Source organism: Haemaphysalis longicornis, unplaced genomic scaffold (assembly GCF_048455015.1).
Source record: "Haemaphysalis longicornis isolate Haplotype H1 unplaced genomic scaffold, Haemaphysalis longicornis Haplotype H1 scaffold_7, whole genome shotgun sequence".
NCBI lineage: Eukaryota > Metazoa > Arthropoda > Arachnida > Ixodida > Ixodidae > Haemaphysalis > Haemaphysalis longicornis.
In genome coordinates, this window is record NW_027526422.1 from 193596890 (window position 1) to 193609393 (window position 12504).

The 12504-nt window shown below is 44.7% G+C and overlaps 1 protein-coding gene across 1 annotated transcript in view; it reads right to left on the reverse strand.

The window, feature by feature from the left end:
* Nucleotides 1-2674: 2674 nt before the first annotated feature.
* Nucleotides 2675-12504, reverse strand: part of LOC144146733 (uncharacterized) — a 45978-nt gene continuing 36148 nt past the window's right edge. The window contains exons 3-9 of the mRNA XM_077678661.1: nt 11215-11327; nt 9529-9613; nt 7574-7723; nt 4946-5158; nt 4663-4837; nt 4051-4259; nt 2675-3031 (exon numbers count right to left, since the gene is read on the reverse strand). Coding sequence (XP_077534787.1) covers nt 2762-3031; nt 4051-4259; nt 4663-4837; nt 4946-5158; nt 7574-7723; nt 9529-9613; nt 11215-11327 — 1215 coding nt within the window. The 3' untranslated portion in view covers nt 2675-2761. The remainder of the gene's footprint in view (nt 3032-4050; nt 4260-4662; nt 4838-4945; nt 5159-7573; nt 7724-9528; nt 9614-11214; nt 11328-12504) is intronic.

The window sequence follows — 12504 nt, forward strand, 5'->3', positions numbered from 1 at the left end:
AAAGGTTTGCTCAAGGCGGTTTGAATTAACCCCGTTCCACTGCTACAGGCCGGGTTCCTCGATGCCAGCGCTGCAGTACGGCGGAGACGCGCGTGAATGGAGGCGGCCGCCGACAAGGTTTATAGAACTACGTGGCCGTGCTCCACTTGCGTTCCAAGCGGAACGTTGAACCTAGCTAGTGGAACCTTTCGTTGCTGTTGCCGCGTGATTTTTCATATGCCGCCAGGAGGCGGCGGTTTTCTGCAGCAGATGTAGAATATCATTTGATAAGCATACATAATTTTTTTAGTAAAGAATCACTGTAAATATCCCTTGTGTACTAATTTCCTTTCTTATATTTGCGTAATGCCTTGTTCTTGTCCAACAAAGTTGAGAAGTATGAACATATAAACCTGGCTTAGAAGTTCGCTTTTGGCTGTGAGTATATAAGAGTATTACGCAATATCAATTTTACTTTGGCCGGGTGGCTGAATTGAGTCACAGACAGACAGACAGACAGACAGACAGACAGACAGACAGACAGACAGACAGACAGACAGACAGACAGACCGAAATTTCTGTGTTTAAATAGCCCAAGAATGACTATCGTCTGTAAAAACAGCCAGAAAGTTGTGTCTCACCTGATTAAGATAGTTTTGCAGCAGAATAATTTCGCTGGCAATGCCCTGGAGTTCCACGCGCGGCCTGAACACACGAGCGATCCGCGTCATGCGTTCCTCGTATTTTGCAAACACCCACGAGTTATTCGCCTTGCGCAACGCGAGAATTTCCGGCGCCAAGTTGAGCACAGGTGGGCCAATCTGTAAAAGAATTCAGGTCACCAGATTTAAAGTGGCAACGCGCGCTATTTGGTCCATGATCAAAAGAATTTTGCATAAACTACAGGCACAAACACAGAAAAAGAAGAACGAAAGAGCAGACTGGGGAATACAGGAATGCCTTTCTCCTGTCCTTTTCACTGGGTTGTGCCTGTCGCTTAAACCTTATGCTTGGGAATTCGGGTGCTATTGCTCGGAATATATTCGCGAGGCCCTTGTCCTAACTTTTTAACAGTGGAATGTTTAGGCTTGTCATTCGTGCGTGACGCCGCTCAGAACTCGGTGCAGCTATTTTAAGATCAGCAAAATGCTCGGCCAAGAAGTGTGAGCGAAACTGGTGAGGGTGCAAGGAGCCAATGAGCAAATGTAGGGAAACGACCGGTCAGCAGGGTGTCGCGCGCCAAGCACACCCACAATACAGCTGCCGAACCGCAAATCATGCTTCTTTGGCAGCAGATGTTGTTGCACGTTTGCTTTCCGTGCTTTAGTGATTCTTATGACGGTGAGATCAACCACAGTTTTGAGGCGTCCCGCAAGCTGTCAAAATTGCTTTCGCACAACTCTGCTGAAGTGGAAAAGACGTTTTTGATGACACCAGGTGCTACATGATTTGCGGGGTCATTGTACAGTGTATGTTGCCATTAAGGTGCGGTCTTATAGGACGAAGTGGCCGGGGTGTCAATGACCGGGCCCGTTATCATGAGTTGACGCTCCAATATTATCCGCGTGCGTGTCTTAATATGTACTGCTTGGTGTGCGAATGTGCGGCTGACCTTTATAAATTATAGGGTGCTCTGTCTAATCTGATGACTCTTGGCACTCAAACTTTCAAAATATTTTACATCAAAGAGGAGAGCTTGTGCCAGTCAAATGTCAGTGTGTTTGCGGAGAGTAAGTTCAGCTATTCGGACGCGAACAGTATCAGACAAATGGCCCATTTTTCCTCCGGACTTCTGTGGAAAAACGCGCATCTGGAGCACTTGCATTCATAAGCGCGACCTTGTTTTCGAAACAAACTAGTTGGCAGCGAGCACTCGTACGATCTGCCTGTATTTTTTGTCCTCGAAATTTTAACTACTATTATAAGCCAGGATCCTAATATATCAGAAAACATTTCGATTGATACAGTTTCCAACGCAATTTAAGTTACCTTTCGTATGTTAGGTTTTTGGAATGCCTGCATAGGAGAGATCCTCTAGTGAAAAGCAATTTGGCCTTTAAAGGGAGAGGTTTCATTGTGGCACCGATGGCGTCCTGTCAGAAAACTAATTCATTTCCCTGTAGACCGTTTGATCACCGAAAAGCTGTGTTAAAATATTTGGCCACACGCGGCACATGATGAAACCGGGCTTACATTATATCAAAACAGTGAATTGAAAATCGTGGAAAGGAACAGTTCACTCTAAAAAGAGGTAGGCGCATTCACTAACAGAATACTAACAAGTTACTTGTCCCAGTATACACTAGGTACTTAGTAACTGGAGTTAGTAAATGTAGTACTAGTCATGGCTACTAACTAAAGCAGGCAGTAAGCACCACTACCTTAACTAGTAAAGTCCTAGCAATTGCACCCTCCTGAGCTACATGCATTTACTAACTGACCATGCATAACCTAGTGATAAGCACGACCTTAAGCTAGTGATAGTACTTCCCACACTTAGTTAATTTACTAGCAATGCAGTTGCTCCCACTACGCCCGAGCGTCAGTATTTACTAGCTCAGAGGTGAATACATGCATACAGGCATGCAGTAGCAATATTTTTCTAAATATAAAAAATACCTAAAAAGGTATATCTTTTTAGGTATTAGCAAGTATTAGCATCAGGTATTAGCAACTTGCTACTTTTTTGCTGAGCTACATTGTGGCGTATACAACCCTCCTAAAATAAAAAGACAGGTTTTAGGATGCTTCATTCAAACTTTATTTACATGAATTTACATGCTCAAGCGAGCTTCTCGATGGAAGAGATTGCACTGATTACCAATGGAGTCAATGCCTTGGAACTCTTCAACTTGAAGAAATGCTCCAAAAGAGCAAAAAAATTCTGGTTCTTCGGGCTGTATTTCACATTGAATACCCAGTATATTTCCACCAGGTGGACGAGGGCCCCCGTCATGTCGAGGGCTTCCACTTGGAAGTCTTCGAAGGCTGCCCAAATCGTCCTTGCCATTTCTGGCTTTTGGCCACCCAGGAGGAGCGATGGGTGGACATCCTGTAACAGGCAGTTTCAAGGGATGACAATAAACAAATACATATAAAAATCAAAGCAGTTCAACTTAACGTGAAAGCTATGAAAAGTGCAGAGCAGTGATTCACCATAGGGGTCGTGGTGCCATTTTTTCGCTTTTTGCTCCCACCCCTCATGCTCTTCCCTCTCCGTCTCTCTCCTGTCTCGATAAATTAAACAGAGAATTGTTCAATGCAATTCAAATTTCCCAGACGTGGCAGTGCTTGCGTAACTTCTCTTGGAACAGCATGCATTCTCTTCTTTATCTTTTGTTTCTTTTTCTGCCTTCAACTTCACGAGTGGGAGTACTGTTTCTTTTCCGCTTCGTTTCATCTAGCACATGCTAAAGCCTTGCTCGACTATTTTGAAAGCATCGTTTTTTTCGTTGGCGGTGGTCACTTTTTTTTTCCACTTACGGTCGTAAAAACCAACCCAACGAGCATTCTTAACTAAATGGATGCGGTGACTGCAGGTTATTTACAAATATCTTGCCTCAACTGCGCTTGCAGTTTTCTTTGCACTAAATCAGTGGTTCTCAAATGGGGGTCCGCGGACCCTAGGTGGTCCGCGAAGCCATTTCTAGGATCCGCAAAACCCTCACCCGCTTTTTTTTCCCCAGACTTGCATACTTGAAAAGCAAATACCGAAACAGGTTGAATGTGTCTGCAGATATGCAACTCTGTTTAAGCGCGACTGTGCCACGTATTGATGAACTGTCGAAAATGAAGTGATGTGGCACGTTTGTTTGATGTTTTTGGTAGCAATAAAAGGCACCTGTTTCCCGCTCCAGTTGTGGTAATTTACCTACGTACCCCCCCCCCCCCCCCCCCCGCCCTCCCTCCCCTCCGCTGCAAGGGGTCCCCCATCACTTCCATCAGTCCACAAGGGCTCCCCGACACATGCATGGCTGAGAACCTCTGCACTAAATAATGGGGACATGTACGACAAGTGCCAGAAAATCCAGGAGTTTCGAACGGTACTGCTTATATTAGCCTTTTGTTCACAAGTGTCCTTATTTTTTGGCCGGAAGGCTGGGTCCACGACGCAGCCTTACTGCGGTGGCTAGGTAGCGTCACCACGGATGAGCTATGACGACAAGCCGGGCCCCTAAAGTGCTCGGCACTTAAAATATTACTTACAGGTCCGTCCAGAAAGTGGGGCCGCTCCTTGATGAGCCCTGGAAGCAGCTCGATCACACCGACGGCAAAACGATCTGGAAGTTAATAACTGCATTACATAACGTGCCAAGCAGAAATAGGAAACGAGCTAGGTATTTTTTATGCATCTTCATGAAATAAGTTCTCACGTCTCCAGTATTCCCTGAATCTATAATTCAGCAGAGCACGCAGTCCCATTCCCCCTGGTTGTGGTTTGTGGGAAAAGAAAAGGAAAGGAACTGGGGATACTTTTAAGCTCAACAGGGAGCTCACCTGCATATAACCCAGTGTGGGGGAAGGACAGTAGAGAGGGAGTGAAACGATAAAGTAGAGAGAGACAGAAAAATATAAAGGTCTTGCATACACAGAAGGGACAATAGGCTAGCGTAGGCAGAAAAACATTGAAATCTTATTTTGCTCCCCAAAATGGCCATAGAGTTGAAGCTTCCTACAACCTACATTTTTTCTCATTTCCATCAAGTGTGTCCAGCTCGGCCTCCAGTCTCACAACTGCTTCTCGCGCCGACTTCATGCCCTTGCAGAGGTGGAGGCAGCTCTTTCCATGCGTGTTTACAAAATCAAGGAAGGCAGAATCCAAATCCACATTTGTGATTTCTTGGAATTCTTGGTGGAGCTAGAAAAAAAGGAATCAGAAATAGATATGGCAATTTGTATGTTGTTACGGCAGTACACTAAAAATCTGCGGCTTAACACAGTACAAACAGTAAACCGAGTACGTCACCATTTCCCCAAGAGTCAGAGCTGGGTACTTCTGAAAAATTGCAGCTGTTGTTGGATCGCATTCGTTTATCCACCTGTGACGAGCAAGCCTTGTTTTTTTCATCGAGTCGGACAGCTTTTTGATATCCGGGGTCCTTTTCTTGACCTCGGCTTGCATGGCACAAATATGCCCCTTTAGGGACTCCAGGCTTTCAGTGTTCACATCATCCGAGATCTTCCAAGCAATCACACGTCAATAGAAGGTTAAAAACACAGCACACAATTCCTGAACTGAAAATTCACACTGAAAAAACTGAAAATTCAACCTCTTGCTTCTACAGAGCCCCATATGTTTGTATACACGTTAGGAGTACACAGAAGAATGATGCCCCCCCCACACACACACAAGGTCACATTGCTGGAAGTGCAAACCAGGCTAGCAACACGGTAAGAAGATCAGTCAGAGGTGTCATAAGAGCTGAGATTTAAAGAAACAAATTATCGTCCCTTTTTCATACTCCTGCTATGTCCTGCTTAAGTTTCTACACTGTTCAATAGTACTTTCAAACTGACACCTTTGTTTTACTTTTACAGAAAAAAAGCTCATAATTGGAACTCCTAATTTAAACTGATGCCTTGGTCCCGACACAGCCTATATATTTCAATGCGGGACCCGATAATTCGAACGAGTTGGTATCCATAACGGGTAATTTGAACTGGGAGTCCCTGTTTTCCATCGCTCCTTGCAGAAGAAGTCAGCCCAGTGTGATTACAATGTGTTGCAGATCCAAACAAAATCAAATTAACTAGACATGAAAAACAACGAAACAAAAAGAAAAACAGCGCAATGTGGGCTATGCTGCTGCGACAGCTTATTTTGCTTCTGCAGCGGGCGCCCCACCGCCGGCGCCACTGCTTCTGCAACAGATTTGCCGCAAACCTGCCAAAAACATGTAGTAGCGCCTAATTTGAAATAATAAGTCCAGAGGTGGCTTCTTTCGAGCAATTTTATGGTCCCCTCAGAGTTTGAATTAAGCTTTTAGTGTACACAATTACGTTGAATCATATCGCATCTTGAAAAAGCAGCGCATAAGGGATGGGACAAAACAAGAATAAATGACGACGCAGCGCTGAACTCTCCACAAAATTTAATTGAAAAAAAGCCCACACACATACTATACTGCACTCTGAAGAGCCACATTGCTTCACATCTTGTCATCCGTGATTACATCATAAGTAAAGCATTGTCAGACTACACATGCCAACTACCTCACAATGCGCACCGTGACCAGACAGCAAGGCAAACTCTCACTATCACGTTGGCAAACGTGATTACAACACTGAAAAAAGCACGCGCCAAGGCCAGCAGTAGTGCGCGTCGCCTTCAGTCAAGAACACAAATTCACTATAAGCTACAGACACTGAAGGAACGCTGACGTACTAGTCTCTATTTTGTCCTAATGTGATCCACTTCTAGAATTTCCCGTACACATTGATCCTTGTTTTCAGCAATTACCCCAGTCTCTTGCTTGAAAGACAGGGACACCCCCACACTGCGCCCAATGCTGAGCAACATGGGAATACTTGTCCCCTTGCAACTTGCGCTTGTGCTCCAAGAGTCTCAGGTTTAGGCAGCGGCCCATTTGCCCGATATACACTTTTCAGTAGCACGAAAGTGGTACCAAACACGCTACTGCCGGGCTGCAAGGAATGAATAGCGACACGTGTTTGGTCTTGCACAGTGTATGCTTGGCGGCTCTTGATATCTTTTTGATATCCTGATACCTGATATCTTGAGTAAACATATTGTTCTCTACACCAAACAAATTAAGTCGAGTGTACAACACCGTTGACAAGAAAATATCAGGAGCCGCCAAGCATACACTGTGCAAGGTCAAACACGTGTCGCCATTCATTCCTTGCAGCCTGGCAGTAGCGTGTTTGGCACCACTTTCGTGCTACCAAAAAGTGTATATCGGGCAAATGGGCCGCGGCCTAAACCTGAGACTCTTGGAGCACAAACGCACGTTGCAAGGGGACAAGTATTCCCATGTTGCTCAGCATTGGGCGAAGTGTGGGGGTGTCCCTGTCTTTCAAGCAAGACACTATGGTAATTGCTGAACACAAGGATCAATGTGTACGGGAAATTCTAGAAGTGCATCACATTAAGAAAAAATAGAGACTAGTGCATCAGCGTTCCTTCAGTGTCTGTAGCTTATAGTGAATTTGTGTTCTTGACTGGACGCGACGCGCACTACTGCTGGCTTGGCGCGTGCTTTTTGTCAGTGTTGTAACACGTTTGCCAACGTGAGAGTGAGAGTTTGTCTTGCTGTCTGGTCGCGGTGCGCATTGTGAGGTAGTTGGCACGTGTAGTCTGACAATGCTTTACTCATGATGCAATCGCGGATTACAAGATATGAAGCCACGTGGCCCTCCAGAGTGCAGTGCATATATACGAGTGTTTTTTTAAATAACATTTAGTTGAGAGTACAGCGCTGTGTCGCCGTTCATTCTTTTTTTGTCCCGTCCCTTTTGCACAGCTTGTTCCATGTGGTCCCCATGAACCAACTAGCCCACCTTGCTACCCTTCTTAGTCTTATCTAGCTCACTATGCATTGCAATTCATAATACAAACAAACATTTCACTTACCAAGCGACACTGCTTTTTAGTTTGACTGCTGCTTTCTGGAGCACTTCTTTTGCGGCCAAACTTTTTCCTGGCTGCTTGTACGGCAGGGATGGTGCCCATGTCTTTCCGTATGTTTCCCATCTTGTACTGGAACTGGACTTTCCAGGATTCCTGTAAATAAATAGTCACATAACACACGAACTTGCAATTGTACTTAATGCTAGGTAAGAATGTTAATTGGAAAATGGTTATCACATCTACACTTTAATAATAAAAAAACTAATTTGAGAATAAATAAGGCAAATTTAAAGAAATCCAGGCACCCTACAGCAGAGGATGATAAAATAACTTCAACCTAGAGTAATTCACACAAGTGCCTTTTCTTGCGCCCCACATCTTAAGCCAAATAGACACAAGAGCCTTCAAACAGATGCAAAACCAGATTTATAGCCCCTCTCCCCCTTCTACTCTGCCTACCTTACAACAAGGAAGGCTACGTATAAAACATTGAACAAAAGAGAGTAGTTTCCCTTGTCATAAAGTACCAACTAGACCAAGTTTGTATTCTACTCTGGCGATTCTTATAAAGTCGTCAAGCGAGGGTTACTAGACGTCTCGCTTTGCAGGACCGCTTCTGGCGTTCGTCCCGTCTTTTTGCCCCAGTAAACAACCATGGCCCATTTTTGCCGGACTGCATAGTTTCCAAAATCAGCGCCAAGCAAGTTGATCAAACCAAAAGTGTGCCGACCTAATACAAGTATATTTTATAACTATTACCTTAAAAATTTTACACTTACCTAAAGTGAAAGTTACATCTATTCTTACCCAGGGACGCTTCGAACCTTTTGCCGAACCAAATTGAAGGGACATTATTCCATTAGTTGACTATTGGCAAGCAAGACATTGAATAGAAACTAGAAGATTGGAATTCTTCAGGTGTTTAGGTCTCAGAGGTCGGTGCAAGAGGTAACAGGGATTATACGCTGCACTGGGACTTCTCGCGTCGCGGAACTGTCTGTTTTCTTGGAACCACAGCTCTAACGGGGCGCCTTTTTTTTTCACAGTGAACTCTACGTGGACCTGCTATCAACATTGCGTGCAATGTTACTTGTTTGGCTGAATTTTCTGTACAACTGCGGATAATTTTACAACTAAGCCTGGCGGGTTAAAGTCCTGCAAATTAAATCCGCCAAAATAAAACAGCAAAGGACCCGAAGCAGGACTTTCAAAATCAATGCGTGTTTTTGAAGTCTGAATAGGAATTTTCCCTCGGCAAGAGTGAGGACTCATGCCAAAATGTAGCGTTTTAAACAAGAGCAGCTCTCGCAATCAAATGTTTTCTTCCAATCCTAACCCTTTGTCTTTCTACTCCCCAGGAATATGGTCACCCTAAGTAAAGCACAACAAATTTTAAAAAGGTATAGCCCTTCAATTTGCTTTTAGGTTTAGGTGTGAAATGCTTGTGAAAAAAAAAACCCATCAGAGAATTTTCTGTGCAAGAAAAGTAGTTTTAAAATTCTTGGGGGTTTCATGCACAGAAGCTACATCTGGGTTGTGAGCCGCACCAAGGCTCTGAATAATTTTGACCACCACAGAATTTCTAAGACGAGGCTGAAATGTCGGCACAGGGGTGTTTACATGTTTCGCATTGAAAAACAACAAAGGTCGAACCAGCGTCCTTGGCCTCGGCTGCATAACACCTTAGCCATCATGCCACCATGGCAGCGGTTAACACAAAATCAGCCGAAATGATAAGTTTCAGATGTCAGCATGACAATTTCAAAATGCCCACCGATTCAGGGAGACTATCATGATCACTACACCTCAGTACCACCTAATTTCACGGTATGACTGCAGCATAATTTCGTGATAAGTATTAAAAAGTTAAAACGAATGAACGCGGTGGAACCCTTGCTTTCGAATACCAGTGGGTGTGCAAGTTAACTCTGTTTTATAACTTACATTTCCGTACTTACATAGCCTGTGCCGATGGTGTCCCTGAGAACTAGGTATGTAAAAACCAGGGCTCGTGCGGCCATCTCGTACAGCTTGTCTGGATACCTGCGAGAATATTAGTTGTAAACACTGGGACTGCTGCACACTCGCATGCTGGTACTGACAAGCTTCTAGTACGCAGGTCTGTTGCAATCCATGCAACAATGCGAGACTGTTTTCTGCGGCAACTCTCCAAACCGAGCATTATCGATGTCGGCTTTAATGTCAAATGGCACAGGTGGTAGCTGCCAGCTGGTAGTCCAATGCAAAACAGGTTGGCGGAGCTTGGGATGAGCCTGCAGCTTCCAGGGCAGCTTGTGGCAAAGTTTCGTCTGAATTGCTCGTTTTGTCTGGTGTGCTGAAAATTCGAACAATACAAGTCCACACTATGACAACCATGTTTGCATGCAAACATACCAGCAAACGTCCACCACCTGGATAATGAAGTGTATATTACACAAGCACTTGTGCAACAGGAATGGGAAGATGTAGTTATGCAATTGTGTGCAATTACACAATTTGCATATTGAAACAAGGGACAAGAACAAAGGTAAACATGATGAAAAGAACTACAGTTCAGCCCACTCATGAAGAGCACACCGGGAAGTGGAAATCAGTTCGTTTTATGCATTCTTCGCTACATCTGAACATAAAATGTGTGAACAAAGAGTAATGGGAATCGAAGATTGTTACATCTCGGATTTCGTTAAAACCAGGTTCACTAGTTTGCTGTAAGTGGGCTATACTGTATTTGGGACTGCTGTCAAAACTTGATTTAATGAAACTAGATCTTACGAGTTTTCTCATCTAATGAACAAATTTGGTGCCCCGCAAGTTCATTGATTGCAGCGTTTAACGCACCTACAGAACGCAGGCGATGAGGTGCACCGTATTAATTTTGACTCCCTGGGGATCGCTAATGTGCGCCGAAACCTCGTACACACGGGCGTCTTTGCTTTTCGCCTACACAAGAAAAGCGGCCTGCTCCTGTCTGTGTCCCTCTGTAGTTTTCTTTGTTCCTGCAGTCTTCCCACCTACAATTTATTTCCCAAGCTGCGTGCAGCGGTGTGGGTACTACGCGGCTCATCACAAAGCCCCATCATGAACACATCTAACTCCCCGCGTCATTCTATGGAGACCGGCTGAAGGACACTTCCCCCCCACTGCCGGGCAGATGGAACTACCTCGCTAAGCAGTGAAGCTTCAGCCCCGCTGCATGCAGATTGTGAGATGAACTACAGCTTCAGCAGCCTTACTGCTTTAAAACCGCTAGCTCTCATGCTGACTGCCACTTGAGGCTGTCATATAGTGCCCTTTGTAGCACTTTTTCCACACACAGTACAACCAAAAAACTTCCAAACCCTTACTGCTTTAAAACCACTACATGATATGGTGGCTGAGTGGCTAATCAATTGCAATATTGCAATACTGGACGTGAGGGCGGGGGCTTTCACAATCCACATGCTAGTTTCACACATTGTTAGACGCTACCTTTGGACGGACATTTTTCTCAAGATCTGCGATGAGTTTCATGGCGAAAAAAAATTCAAAGCATAATTTGTATCTAGATCAGACCAAAATAGCTACGAAACATTTCATCTTTCTGTTAATGCTAGAAGTTGTTCAGCACTTAATAACCTCTAAGCAAAGGCTGGTTGGTCTCTTACCATGAATGTATGGGGATGTTGACTTCTTCGGTCACGAGCCTAATTTTGTCGCCGTCAGCGAACACGTGACTTTCTGGACAATCCACGAAGGTTTCAAAGCGGGTATTGTACAGCTGAAAGTAATGTAAAACAGCCGAATATGCCGTCAAACAAGCATTTATAGCTAAGTTGTCTGAGAGTGCGATACAGCAATGTTACACAGGAATGTGCACACACAAAAAAGAAGCGTGTAGCGTTCCGTCAATTGAAACCAGCCGATCAGACGCCATCTCTTGACGCCTACAAACGTTGTAGTCGCGAATTCTATTCTCCCTTTTTTTGTGGACGTGGTTAGCGCTTTGTTTACAATTCACGCGGTCTTGATTTTTACTCAACCGGCCGAACCGCTAGCGACGTAATCATCGCTAGTTACGCTCGACCTCCTGTAATTATTACCAGTGATTAATAATTAACAGTGACCCTGGCTAGCCAGTAAGCGGAAGCGGTTCGGCCGGTTAGGTAAGAATCAAGAAAGACTGATTTTAACGCGAGTTGTGTTTCCTCTGGACGGAACGCTTGATCGCAATCTTACTGTCATGCTCAAAAATAAATACACCAGCATAGGAAAGCGCTCTAAGTTCGCTGGAAGAGATCTAACAAGTTCATGCGTCATATTCGACTATCAATTCCGCGCACGGGTCATACGACATATCCTCGTTGAAAAGTACCCAGCACTCTGGACGAGGATTGCTAAGGCTAACATATTCCTTTACGGTGCCGACAGTCATAGCTAGCAGATATTCGTACACTTTACAAGCGCCCAGGCCATGTTTACGCGGTCGTTTCACGTCGACTAAGGCAGATTGTGAGGCGAGAGATTGTGCGAGTTCAGTAAACACTGTTTTCAAGACGCCGGAAAAGTGCGAACGCACGTGGTGTCCGCGCCACGTGCGGAATGCGGCTCAACTATGACTTTTTAAGCCACCACACTATGCCGTAGAACTCAGAAGTAAACTTGCCACACACTTTAGGGAATTGTCACTACCCGCCCAACACCAACTTGAGCATACAGGAAACACAGCGACTCACCTCAATGCGCGCGCCTTTAGTGGCATCTTCAAAGTCGGTACCCCGCAGAGCGGCAATCAAATCTTCTTTTCGGCGTTCGCCACCGATTTCGACAACTTTTTTTCGGTCTTTGAAAAAAACCAGGCACACGTCCTCCACCCTGCACTGGCAGCCAGCCTTTCGTGTCAAACTTGACTTAATATAAAACTAACCACTTCGAACGTCGTTTGCAAAACAACCACA